Source organism: Oncorhynchus mykiss, chromosome 3, assembly GCF_057628025.1.
Source record: "Oncorhynchus mykiss isolate SJ-2025 chromosome 3, ASM5762802v1, whole genome shotgun sequence".
Lineage (NCBI taxonomy): Eukaryota > Metazoa > Chordata > Actinopteri > Salmoniformes > Salmonidae > Oncorhynchus > Oncorhynchus mykiss.
This window is the reverse complement of record NC_143024.1, coordinates 67,608,913-67,622,899: the sequence shown is the minus strand read 5'-3', so window position 1 is coordinate 67,622,899 and position 13,987 is coordinate 67,608,913. Positions and strand designations below refer to the sequence as shown.

At 43.1% G+C, this 13,987-nt stretch overlaps 1 protein-coding gene across 1 annotated transcript; it reads left to right on the top strand.

Moving 5' to 3' along the window:
* The first annotated feature begins 708 nt into the window (after window positions 1–708).
* Window positions 709–13,380, top strand: LOC149984659 (coenzyme Q-binding protein COQ10 homolog B, mitochondrial-like). The gene is made up of 5 exons (XM_090229979.1): window positions 709–826; window positions 9,934–10,083; window positions 10,809–11,001; window positions 11,287–11,388; window positions 11,632–13,380. Exons 1-5 carry the CDS (start codon window positions 729–731, stop codon window positions 11,797–11,799), a joined length of 711 nt encoding a protein of 236 aa, XP_090086105.1. The 5' UTR covers window positions 709–728; the 3' UTR covers window positions 11,800–13,380.
* Window positions 13,381–13,987: the final 607 nt, after the last annotated feature.

Sequence of the window (13,987 nt, the reverse complement as noted above, 5' to 3'; positions counted from 1 at the left end):
CTGTACAGAACTTTGTGACATCGGCTGATGTAAGAAGGGCTTTATAAATACATTTGATTGATCACTTAAATAACCGAACTGACCTCAAAAACACTAATCACTCAGCACTAATAACTAAACACATGCCAGGCTGGGAGTAGCACAGGGTCAAGGGCACATTAGTAGGTGGCACCTGAGATATTGATGCCAACTACCCTGGCATACTTTGGGTAGCTAAAGTTGCTGTGTCCCATTCAGTTGTAAAGTAATCATCTGCCATAGCCTGTGTCTGCATATCACTACTCAGTCATGGTATACAATTTTAAGAACCATGGGAAAGAAATGGCAGCTGGGTTGATAATATATCAGGCATATACAGTATATTGACAGGTTTGACACTCACACAAACTCGGACTACTGACAAGAGCCCTGCTTACATTGTGTCCTTTAAACAAATTTAGCTCATAACCTTTCAGAGCCAAGGATGCACTGTAGGTCGACCAAGTATATGCAACTCAATCCCACATCTCGTGACATTTCTGCGCACGCACCCCCATCATTACGTAAAAACATACGTCAACAGTTTTAGTGTGTGACGGATATCTCATTTGACCAATGAAAACTCTTACTAATTAACTATTGTCCAATCATAGTGCCCGTTTACAGAAGGCGCATCGCCGAGAGAGGCTGGCAATTCTGGTGACGTAGCTTTCATGCCTTGCAGCTGAGAAGAGATCATCGCAGTGATTATGGCGAGAGGGAGCCGGGGACTGAGGAAAGCGGTAGAATGTATAAAACAATTGCCGGTTACAACCAGCCGAGAAACACCTACAAGGAATGGATTGAGGTAACTGTTGTTCAAGTTTAAAGTACAATTGTAAAACATGAACGTTTAAGCTTGCATTAGCATAGCTACACTTAGCTAATAGTTTTTCTCGATGCGTTCTAACTACTATAACTTGTTTGATTTTTCTCAGTTGCTTTGTCAATCCGCCGGTAAAACCTTTTTCTGTCTAGTTAGGTAACTTTAGCAGACTGCTAACTGCTAGACTGTCGCTAAAAGTACATGTTTATTTGGCTAACTGTTTTGGCAGCTAGGTAGGCCTGTTGGATTGCTTAACAAGCTAACGGCAGCTAGCTAACTAAAATGGCAATGACTCAATCATGTCTTTTCCCCACCTGAATGTGACCGACAGGTGTTCGTTCTTGAAGGCCGTGGAGGTTTACTACAGTTTGTACAAGTTGTAATGACTGTTATGGAATGTTGGCTTTTGAAAGGGTAGTTGGCTACTGTAGTGTGTTACTACTACCTCAGTTGTATCAGTCAATGGCTGTCTGGCTGAAATAGTTAACATGCCAAAGACATCTGTCAAGGCATTCATCCAGTTAGCAAACTGTAACTAAGTGACTGAAGTTATTAGAGAAGTCTGGACAACTTTTTCCACGTCTCTAACTACCTGTGTTACGCAATCAGTCTTTGCACATTTGTCTGGGTCTTAAAGGGCCACGGGGTTTCTTTGCTTGCTTGGCTCTCACTAACGTTAGCCGAATAAACTCAGATCTGGGGTGAAGGAAGTTTCGAATGAACTCCAACTGAGTTGAGCAGAGACCAGGCGTTGTGGAATTCAGCTCCAACTACATCGATTCGTCCAAGGTCAATACTTGAAAGTGATTCAACTTCTCGTACCTATGTTTGTCCTCTGTAGTTTGCGAAAATCTGTATTTAAACAAACCATTCATTTTTATTTATTTCAAATACACTGGTCGATACACTTCAAATGTCTGGTCAAAAAGAGTGACATTGTTGATGCCCGTAGCATTGAATGCCAAGGAAGCCAGCGAGCATTTGGCCTCCCTTAATAAACATGAAAGAGAAATCTGCACACTGCTCTTGCTAGTATCACTGTTCTTTAAGCTTTACGTATCGGCTACTCCAGCCACAAATTCATACATTGTGCACCTGGCCTGAGAGGATGGAAGTTCAACATGTATCTAGATGTAGTATGCTAATGTTAACTAGCTGGATTGGCGCATGTTGCCCATGAAAGGAAGTTAGGCTAGCAAGCAAGCATTTTAGCCAGGTAGCCAAGAACAACAAACTAAAAGCGTTTACTGTATGAACGTCAGACTGTTTAGGCAACATGAAAGAGGATGGCATCAACATTTCTCTACAAGTAGGGTGGGTCAATGTGTTTCTTCTACATTCGCGTGCACACAATCACTACCATGGACAGGAACATAATATTTTGATTGCATTGATTGGACTAAATCCTTTTTGCTATCTTTTAGTTGTCACTGTATTAGACTAAGCATAGGTGATTTAGATGTTGAAATGGTGCTGTAATAGTGGAGGCAGCTCCTGTTTTCTTTGCTACTTGCGGTAACTCTGGTTCTAAATCAATAGTTTAGTAGTCCGAAATGTCGGAAACATTACCTTGCTTGACAATGCTGTAGATCATGTGACTGTTTGTTACATCACTGGACCGATGTTGCTCTTTTTTTTAATGAAACAAACGTGTGGTAAATTGTCTTGGCCTTAGGCCTATAGATCTCCATTTATCACGGTGCATTCGGAAAGTATTCAGACCCCTTGACTTTTCCCACATTTACAGCTTTATTCTAAAATGTAAAAAAAAAAAGTTTAATCATCAATCTACGCACACTACCCCATAATGACAAAGCCAATCCACTTATCCTACCTCATTTGCACATGCTGTATATAGATTTTTCTACTGTATTATTGATTGTATGTTTGTTTATTCCATGTGTAACTCTGTGTTGTATGTGTCGAACTGCTTTGCTTTATCTTGGCCAGGTCGCAGTTGCAAATGAGAACTTGTTCTCAACTAGCTTACCTGGTTATATAAGTTAAGAGCAAAAATAAGGTTTTTATAAATTTAACTAAAACGATCACATTTACGTAAGTATTCAGACCCTTTACTTAGTACTTTGTTGAAGCACCATTCATCTTTCCCCCGATCCTGACTTGTCTCCCGGTCCTTGCCGCTGGAAAAACATCCCCCACCGCATGATGCTGCCACCACCATGCTTCACCGTAGGGATGGGGCCAGGTTTCCTCCAGATGTGACACATGGCATTCAGGCCAAATAGTTCAATCTTGGTTTCATCAGACCAGAGAATCTTGTTTCTCATGGTTAGAGTCCTTTAGGTGCCTTTAGGGAAACTCCAAGCGGGCTGTCATGTCCTTTTTACTGGGGTGCTTCCATCTGGCCACTCTACCATAAAGGCCTGATTGGTGGAGTGCTGCAAAGATGGTAGTCCTTCTGGAAGGTTCTCCCATCTCCACAGAGGAGCTCTGGAGTGCTGTCGGTGACCATCATGTTCTTGGTCACTTCTTTGACCAAGGCCCTTCTCCCCGATTTGCTCCATTTGGCTGGGCGGTCAGCTCTAGGGAGTGTCTTGGTGGTTCCAAACTTCTTCCATTTAAGAATGTAGCCCACTATATTTTTGGGGACCTACAATTCTGCAGACTTTTTTTTGTACCCTTCCCCAGATCTGTGCCTCGACACAATCCTGTCTCGTAGCTCTACGGACAATTCCTTCGACCTCATGGCTTGGCTTTTGCTCTGACATGCACTGTCAACTGTGGGACCTTTATGTAGACAGGTGGGTGCCATTCCAAATCATATCCAATCAATTGAATTTACTACAGGTGGACTCCATTCAAGTTGTAGAAACATGTCAAGGATGATCAATGGAAACAGGATACACCTGAGCTCAATTTCGAGTCTCATAGCAAAGAGTCTGAATACTAATGTAAATAAGGTATTTCTTTAAAAAAAAATACATAATACATTTGTAAAAATTTCTAAATCTGTTTTTGCTTTGTCATGGGATATTGTGTGTAGATTGAGGAAACATTTTAATTGCACCACTTTTAGAATAAGGCTGTAATGTAACAATTTGGAAGAAGTGAAGGGGTCTGAATTACTTTCCTAATGCGCTGTAGCTTAACTATATGGTGGTATTAAATCTGAGGTTTGTCAATAAATGCAAACGGATATTTAGCTAGGTAGCTAACTAGCCAACATAATGTAGGTACTGTTAGCTTGCTTGTACAAAGTCTGTCAGCTAGTCTCTGTAGCTAGTTAACACCAGTCTGCTGAAAGCCTAGCTAGCTAACAAACAGACCAAGGAAGCTTGGCCAGAAAATGTGGTTGTTTTGATTAGCGAGGTAGCTTGCTAGCTAACAAAATGTTATACCAGTTATATGAGCGCTAACGTTGGTTAGATAGCAAACCAACAAACAAGGAAAGCTAGCTAGCTATATTTTTCCAAGTAAGGTTTTTCACAAGGCTGAAGTCGTGTAAACTGCTGATCTAGATACTTGCGTGTAATCTGAGCACAAACAAATATGTACAAATAAACTAGTGAATGTCCTTGGCTGCTATGACAGCTAGCTAAAAGTTAATTGGCTAAGTAATCTTAGCTAAAATTACAGTTTTATGTTGGCTAACGTGTATTGCCAGTTCATACACCACAATAGCTCATACTTTCTTTCCCAAGGTTTGATGGTTATAAGCTTTAACTGCCACGCTACTCACATTAATTTGCATTGCACAGACCAAGCTACAGTAAAATTAGGGAGCCAGATTTGAGACAGGACGAAACTGCACTTAGTTACGCTACTTTTCCTCAAAGAACAACCAAGACCACACAAACCATAGCTGAGGGGGGGAAATTGTTTTGTTAAGAAGAGTAAGCTAGTTATGAACCACACAGGAAATGGTTGAACCGCAAATGCACATGTATACAGAACCTCAGTTGTGCATGCTGGCTAGCATCAATTTACCAGACTCAACTGACAGCATTGCTGTTTCAAACGTGTAGAATTAATTTCAGGTTGAGTGTTCTAATCTCATCATGGACTACTTTCACATGTTTAGCAAATTACCAACTTTGCAACTATGTGCTACTTTGCAACACTTAGCATGTTAGCTAACCTAAACCCTAACCTCTACCCTTTTAGCATAACTCTTAATTAACACTAACCTTAACTGTAAACCCTAGCCTAGTTAACTTTAGCAACAACAACAAAATAGAATTCATAACATATCATACATATTGGAAATGTGTAACCTATTGCTATGATTTGCAATGTATCTTATGAATTGCAAAATGGATTATGGACATCCACAAATGTAATGCATACCATAGAATAATACAATGCAATGATCAGGTTGCAGGCCCCGAGCAAGCAGCGTGCAGTCAAAAAAGGAAATGCTGGTTAACTACTTGATTTAAATGGGTCTGTTTTTCAGCAGTTTTAGACTTATATTTTCAGTAAGCAAGACATTTTAAATAGTCAATCTTTTTAAGAATAGGATTTGTAGTGTAATGGTTAGAGTTCCCGCCTGTGGATCAGAATATTGCTGTTTTACCTATTTGACGTAAAGTCCCCTGTTTGGTGGACCTGCGCGGTTCTGGTACAAGTTCCGACCAACATTTTCAATTCTAAATCAATCTGTGGATACCGTACTCTCCTTCTTGGCTTTTTAATCCACTTGTGCTGACCAATAGTGCCAACTAACAACTCTGCCATATGTTGGATATTTTTCTACTCTGCTGTGCACACCAGTTAGCCACAATAGTGGAATTTGGAAGCACCTCTAAGTATATGAATTTGGTTGTTTTTAAGGTTTGAATCCTAAACAACCTGCCTATACATAGTTTGAAGTACAATACCAAACATAGCTACTGTAGTAGGTCATAGCTGTGTTTTGGAAAACCTTGGTAGAGCATGGGTGGAATAGGCATTGTGGTGCTCATGAATTTACATTTTTTTGGCTTCAGACAAATGCTTATTCTCACTTAAAACAGTCTTCGTTTTTAATAGGTTCATATAATCGAGTTAGGGTAAACTCCTACTTGGCTATGCATTTAACCTATGATGGGAATTCTACATTTAATCCCACCCACATGTGAAAATGTATATCCAAAAATGATACATGTTATTTTTTTCAAAAACAAATGGATTCACAAACGAATAAACATGCCGTTTTCATGTTCCCAATAGCTCTATTTTAACTCGGGAAAACAAACGGTCAAAACGTACACAGACTGAAATGTTACCACAAATCTTGACATTATATTGTCTGTGACAGGCTAATTATCTTGACTGCTGTGACATGAACACACATGTTCTGTCAATTCTCCAGATCAACATTCATTCCTGGTGTGCAGTATCACACCAGCTCTTTATCACTTGACTGTCATTTTTTAAAACATTTAAAAAAAAGAAATGAAACCTTTTTAACTAGGCAAGTCAGTGAAGAACAAATTCTTATTTTCAGTGACGGCCTAGGAATGGTGGGTTAACTGCTTGTTCAGGGGCAGAATGACAGATTTGTACCTTGTCAGCTCGAGGATTTGAAATCGCGACCTTTCGGTTACTAGTCCAACACTCTAACCACTAGGCACATCAATTATTATGCATAATTATTGAAGAACCCTGGTAATGACAGTATCAATCTTTTTTTTTTTGTGGGGGCGGGGGGTTGAATCCTCTTGATAAGGTTACTCTGTTAGAAGCATTCGAATTAGCAATCCATGCATTACTTTGGATGCATGTGCCCATAAATTATTTTCACACGTAACATGAGATATTCCGAGCTCTCCATACAAAGTGTACAATATCCAGGCATGTTACAGGATCAAGTTCAATATGTACACTGCTCAAAAAAAGTAAGGGAACACTAAAATAACACATCCTAGATCTGAATTAATGAAATATTCTTATTAAATACTTTTTTCTTTACATAGTTGAATGTGCTGACAACAATCACACACAAATGATCAATGGAAATCAAATTTATCAACCCATGGAGGTCTGGATTTGGAGTCACATTCAAAATTAAAGTGGAAAACCACACTACAGGCTAATCCAACTTTGATGTAATGTCCTTAAAATAAGTCAAAATGAGGCTCAGTAGTGTGTGTGGCCTCCACGTGCCTGTATGACCTCCCTACAACAGCTGGGCATGCTCCTGATGAGGTGGCGGATGGTCTTCTGAGGGATCTCCTCCCAGACCTGGACTAAAGCATCTGCCAACTCCTGGACAGTCTGTGGTGCAACGTGGCGTTGGTGGATGGAGCGAGACATGATGTCCCAGATGTGCTCAATTGGATTCAGGTCTGGGACCGGGCGGGCCAGTCCATAGCATCAATGCCTTCCTCTTGCAGGAACTGCTGACACACTCCAGCCACATGAGGTCTAGCATTGTCTTGCATTAGGAGGAACCCAGGGCCAACCGCACCAGCATATGGTCTCACAAGGGGTCTGAGGATCTCATCTCGGTACCTAATGGCAGTCAGGCTACGTCTGGCGAGCACATGGATGATGCCATGCCACGCCACCCCACACCATGACTGACCCACCGCCAAACCGGTCATGCTGGAGGATGTTGTAGGCAGCAGAACGTTCTCCACGGCGTCTCCAGACTATCACGTCTGTCACGTGCTCAGTGTGAACCTGCTTTCATCTGTGAAGAGCACAGGGCGCCAGTGGCGAATTTGCCAATCTTGGTGTTCTCTGGCAAATGCCAAACGTCCTGCACGGTGTTGGGCTGTAAGCACAACCCCCACCTGTGGACGTCGGGCCGTCATACCACCCTCATGGAGTCTAAGACCGTTTGAGCAGACACATGCACATTTGTGGCCTGCTGGAGGTAATTTTGCAGGGCTCTGGCAGTGCTCCTCCTTGCACAAAGGCGGAGGTAGCGGTCCTGCTGCTGGGTTGTTGCCCTCCTACGGCCTCCTCCACGTCTCCTGATGTACTGGCCTGTCTCCTGGTAGCGCCTTCATGCTCTGGACACTACGCTGACAGACACAGCAAACCTTCTTGCCACAGCTCGCATTGATGTGCCATCCTGGATGAGCTGCACTACCTGAGCCACTTGTGTGGGTTATAGACTCCGTCTCATGCTACCACTAGAGTGAAAACACCTCCAGCATTCAAAAACGACAAACATCAGCCAGGAAGCATAGGAACTGAGAAGTGGTCTGTGGACACCACCTGCAGAACCACTCCTTTATTGGGGGTGTCTTGCTAATTGCCTATAATTTCCACCTGTTGTCTATTCCATTTGCACAACAGCATGTGAAATGTATTGTCAATCAGTGTTGCTTCCTAAGTGGACAGTTTGATTTCACAGAAGTGTGATTGACTTGGAGTTACAATGTGTTGTTTAAGTGTTCCCTTTATTTTTTTGAGCAGTGTATGTCATTTTCTTAGTATGTTATATAATGCGAAACAGCAGTGTCAGAAATGTAGTTTTGTCACAATTACATTTTTTTTCTACTTTAATACCCCTTTTTCTCCCCAATTTCGTGATATCCAATTGGTAGTTAATCTTTTCCCATTGCTGCAACTCCCGTACGGGCTCGGGAGAGGCGACGGTCGAGAGCCATGCGTCCTCTGAAACAACCCAGCCAAGCTGCACTGCTTCTTGACACACTACTCGCTTAACCCAGAAGCCAGCCGCACCAATGTGTCGGAGGGAACACCGTACAACTGGCAACCAAAATCAGCGTGCATGCGCCCGGACCGCCACAAGGAGTTGCTAGAGCGTGATGGGAGAAGGACGTCCCAGACGACGCTGGGCCAATTGTGCACTGGCTCATGGGTCTCCCGGCTGTGACACAGCCTGGGATCAAACACGGGTATGTAGTGACATCTCTAGCAGTGCCTTAGACCGCTGTGCCACTCTGGAGGCCTGTCACATGATTTTTTTCCTTTTTGCCAAATCTATAAAGACTTCAAGCATGAGAAAGGGTTTAAACAACATTAGGTTTTGATTCAACTCGTGAATTATATTGAATGTATCAATGTTCCCCAGTTATGTCTTAATGTATCATGTGGAGAAAAAAAGGCAAATTATGATTACTTTGTAACAGCTCCAAACAGAAAATGCTCACTGGTACCCTAGTTTATAGAAAGATCCATGTGTATTGGTGTCTCTGGAATTAAACCACTGTTTGAATAGTCCTAATTGTGCGTTGATAGGTTCCCTGTTGCACACCAGCTCTGACAGAGATTCCCTCGGTCAAAGATTTTTCAACCACATTAGTTTGGAGTGATCAAGCAAGCTATGTGTGTCATTGGGGCAGGTGTGCTCACCAACCATAATTCGTTATTCTCACTCACTGACCCAGAACTGAGAATGTGACAGACCTGGAGTACCCGGTCTGTCTTTCTGTTTCAAGCCCCTTTCATTAGGCTAGTCACATAGCATGCTTTCTAATGTCAGCAATGTTGTATTGGAAAAGTCCAAGGGCAAAGGATAGGGACTTGATGTTGTCATGAACAGAGTTTTCTAATTAAACAATGTGATGAAGCGCCAGACACGCTGCCAATTTCACTTGTCATAGCTACCCCATTGGAATGCCAGTTGTTGGAACTGCATGTGTAGGCTGCAGCTTCCCAGGCCAGAAGATTGTGTTCTAGTTTAACAGTGCAGAATTCCTCATGCATTGCCACGCAATGTAGTGGTTGACTTTGCATTAGTGTGTACTCATATATATATATATATATATATATGATATTTACTGTTTGGTGTATACGTCAGCAGTGTCAACATGAGCTTGGAGACCTTTTGAGGTTCTAATGAACCATTGGCCACTTACATTATTGACCACTTGCGTCGTACATTGATCTTGGCATTGATTCAGCTTTGATCTAACTTTTTTTGAAAGAGCACCCTGCAGGCTCTGACACCCAGCAGCAGTAAAGGGAGCAGCGCAGTGTAAAGTAGGGAATCCTGTACATGCGCAGAAGGTTCGGTCCTTCAGCTATCGGGAAGGGCGTCCAGAGAATTTGGCCACTCTAACTGGCAAATTTCAATGTACAAATGGATGTGACGATTTGTGGGTGGTAAATAATAGGCCCTTGTGTTTTGCTCTGACTCACACTTCTCGCTCCTTGTTTTGGAACAGATATCTCTCCTCATGTAGGATCCTAATGATGAGGATTCCTCCCCTTCTGGGGACCAGGCCCAGAGTCATCGTGGCCCCCACCCGCTCCTTCTTCAACCTAGCTGACGCCTTCAACAAGAGGAAGGAGTACTCTGAGAGACGCATCATGGGGTCAGTCACGGTGCCTCATTTGAAATCCGACCGGCCTGGGTTCAAATACTATTTTGAAGTCTTTCAAATCATTTGAGCATCTGCTGTAGCCTGACTGGAGTGCCAGGTGCTCATGGTTTGCACTTTTATATTTGTTCCATTGCAACAGGCAAGTTTTTAATGAAGCACAAAATATTTTAAATGATTTCAAATAGTATTTGAATCCTCCTAGAAATGTATAAATACTCTGGTTTCTCTATGTACGTCTGACCTGCTCCTGCCAATGACGCTGTTGTGTATCCAGTGAAGGTCATAATCACTAGGAAATTGTAACTTATTAATAGCGACACTGTGTCCCGGACATGTTGCCAGGCTGTTATGTAAATGCAGGGACAGCAGTGGTTGCAATGGTCTGACTCGCTGAGTTAGTCACCGGGCCAGTTAAGAAATGGGCACAGAGACTATTAGGTTATATGGGACTCTTTCAACCTCGCCTTCTCCTTGACAATCGGTCTGTTGACTGGTCACAGCTTGAGGAATAATCAGCAGGTAACTTGTGTGTTAATAAGTATTTCCAGTCACTTACTGAGACGGGTATTCAAATTCCAGTTTTAATCAGAGGTGAATCTCAAACGTCCTTGAGGAGGAACCTCCGCTCTTCTCTGTGCCTCGAAGGAGATACGGAGGAAATACTTATAAGATTCACCCATGAAATGAGATGTTGACCCGCGCCGCCTCTCTCTCAGGTACTCTATGTTGGAGATGTATGAAGTGGTAGCTGGGGTGGAGAACTACCTTCACTTCGTTCCCTGGTGTAAGAAGTCTGATGTGGTGTTCCGGCGCTCGGGGTTCTGCAAGGCCAAACTGACCGTTGGCTTCCCCCCCGTAGTGGAGAACTACACCTCGCTGGTCACCACAGTGCGCCCCCACCTGGTCAAGGTAAGGCACTGTAGCAGCCGCTGCTATCTCCCACCACTACTGTATCTGCAGTGAAGGTACCCGGCTAATATAAGATGAGCAGCTGTGATATAGATGGACACTGGGTGTGCTGCAGCTTGTCTTAGTTGTGGTTGTGTATGAAGTGTTTCAACATCTCCGGAACCACATAAATATTATATAGCAGTCCCATGAGATTCTTGGTATGCTTGTAATAAAGACAACCTGGAACTCAGCCACTGTGGTTATATCATCAGCGTCAGTCTGACTGGCTGTTTTGACCCCCAGGCTGCCTGTTCAGACGGTAAGCTCTTCAACCACCTGGAGACTGTGTGGCGCTTCAGCCCTGGCCTCCCTGGCTATCCTCGCACCTGCACCGTCGACTTCTCTGTAAGTACAGCGACACACTGTCAGTGTGTCCGTGTATGCGTCTGTCTGCGAACAAGGTAGCTAGCTTGCCATGTATCTCTCTAAGACAGACACAAAATGTGCCAGTTTGTCTGTGATGAGCTACCTATGCAAGAAAGGCATTTCACTGTACTTGTGCACGTGACATGAATAACTTTAAACAATATCTCTGGCACATTTTCAGTATTATCTCATCACTTTTTCACCTGAACTCTCTCTCTCCAGATCTCCTTTGAGTTCCGCTCTCTTCTGCACTCCCAGCTGGCCACGGTGTTCTTTGACGAGGTGGTGAAGCAGAACGTGTCTGCGTTTGAGAGGCGGGCCGGGAAACTGTACGGAGCGCAGACCATGATCCCCCAAGAGCTCATGTTTCACGAGGTCCACCACACGTAGCGCGCCCAGATGGGGCTTCTCTTTACACACATACACACGCGCACAGCCATGGCATGAAGAGGGAGGGGGATGAGAGAAGTTATGTGCCTGAACACTGCAGTGCCTTATCATAACATAACCAATGATTTTATTCCCAACGGCCTGCAGCTGGATTCTGTCTTGAACATTATCCCCTCCCTACCCCAAATAATCCCCCTCTGTCCCCTATCCCCCTCTCAAACATACATCACTCCTCCTCCTCCTATGCCACCATTGTCCCCTCCTGGCGCCCCTTCTCCCCAAAGAAACCATCAGCACCCCTGGCCAAGAGTAGGCACACCCCAGAGCTTTGTGCTGTCCCCATGGGGTGGGCCTAGGTCAGGACAGGGCTCATAATGCCCCTCTTATGATAACACTTCTGCTAAGGCTCAAATAAAAATCAGTTGATAGTACCTTACACACAGCCTTTTACTATGGTAGGGAGCTCAAGGGAAAGGGTGTGGGGGTTCTCATGTCCTGATCAGTCCAAGCTTGGATGGGCCTTCACAACCTCTATCTGGATTAGGTTTGTTACAATAACATATAACACAACATACAGTAACCTAATGCTAGGTCGTCATGTGGATAAGATGGCGTATCAAAGGATCAGGGTGAACGTTTAGAATTTTTAAAAATGGAAAAGCTGGTTTGTCACTGTCCTTGTGAATGAAGTGTGGGGACAGTGAGCACTTGAAGATGTTTCCTAAAAGAATGTAACACTGCAGAGCAGGGGTGTGTTCATTATGCTGATTCTGTTGCAAAATGTTTTGTGAACTGAACAAAACTGGGAGGGACCAACCTGAATTTGTTCAACCGCTTCAAAACCGTTCGGGCTAATGATTACACCCCAGATGTACATACACACTGCCATGCCTACCTACGTACATACACTTGTTCCAAGAGGTGCTGTGTTACAATAATATCGCTGGGGGCATTTCTGTGCCCCCCCCCCCATATTGCACCTTGCTCTCTAACCCCCATGGGAGCAATGTTTTATAGCAGAGTTTAGTTTTTAGAGTCTGCAATATCAAAATGCATTTGATTTTAAATGCAGCAAATTTTTCGCCAGCAATATTTAAAAATGGGACCAGATGGGTTAGGCTGGGGACAGGGTCATCCCCTGTGTCCTAGTTGGCACCCTATTCCCTACGTTGTGCACTACTTTTGAACAGAACCCTGTGGGGCCTGGTCAAAAATAGTGCTCTATATAATGGGGAATAGGGTGCAGTTTTGGATGCATGCTATCACAGTGAGGCATCTTAACACCCTAGAACTTTTTCACCCAGTGTCCTTTTGACCTGGTCCTATTGGCATCTTTTATTGTATATCATTATGCATTATACGAGTACAAATATATTTATTAAGATTCATGTGAGAACACATGTACATATTGTTTTAAGACCACAGATGAGAAGAGTGCACATTGAACTTGCTGGCATAACAGAACTGATTTGTTTTGGGGATTGGATTTTATAGTGCAAATGGAGGTGTTTCAATGTGTCAAATGGGTGAAGATGTATCGACTGCATGGTTAACTATTTTTGCATAAAAAAAATTACTCAAGCCAAGTCTGGGTGTTTTTTTTTTTTGTGTGTTTTGGCGTTCATTGTCTCGGTCCACAGGATTAAATCGGCTGCGTTGTGGGTCCATTGTGATTGACGGTTGATTTACAAATACTGTGAAGTTATTAATTATGTAAGGTGATTTGTAGTTGTCAGTCTTGATTCACCTGCAATGTCAAACAAGCCCATTCTTAGTCAACATCTTGTTGGTTTTGTGAAGTAACAATAGAATTGACATTTTATGGGAGTTATGACTCCTGCTGGACAAATACACAATATGAACCACTTGTCCTAAGCCAAGGGCAGAAATCCTATAACTAAATACTATAGACAGGTGTATTTTGAGTTACTGGACTAAAGCCAAATGGCCCTTGCCTTGCGCTAAGATACTATTACAATCCTAGTACATGTGTCAATTAGCCTTGCGGTTAACAATGTTGGGCCAGTGAACGAAAGGTTGCCGGTTCTAGCTGACTAAATAAGGTGACTAAATCGGTCTGCCCTAGAGGGGGCCAGAGGGCTGACCCTATAAGAAAAATGCTCTCTGTGACTTTAAAAAAATACACTGCTCAAAAAAAATAAAGGGAACACTTAAACAACGCAATGTA

Coding starts and splice junctions, on each gene's coding strand:
- LOC149984659 (XM_090229979.1), top strand. CDS start 729: ATGGCGAGAGGGAGCCGGGGACTGAGGAAAGCGGTAGAATGTATAAAA. Junction 10,084..10,808: donor TCTGAGAGACGCATCATGGG/GTCAGTCACGGT, acceptor CCTCTCTCTCAG/GTACTCTATGTTGGAGATGT. Junction 11,002..11,286: donor TGCGCCCCCACCTGGTCAAG/GTAAGGCACTGT, acceptor TTTGACCCCCAG/GCTGCCTGTTCAGACGGTAA.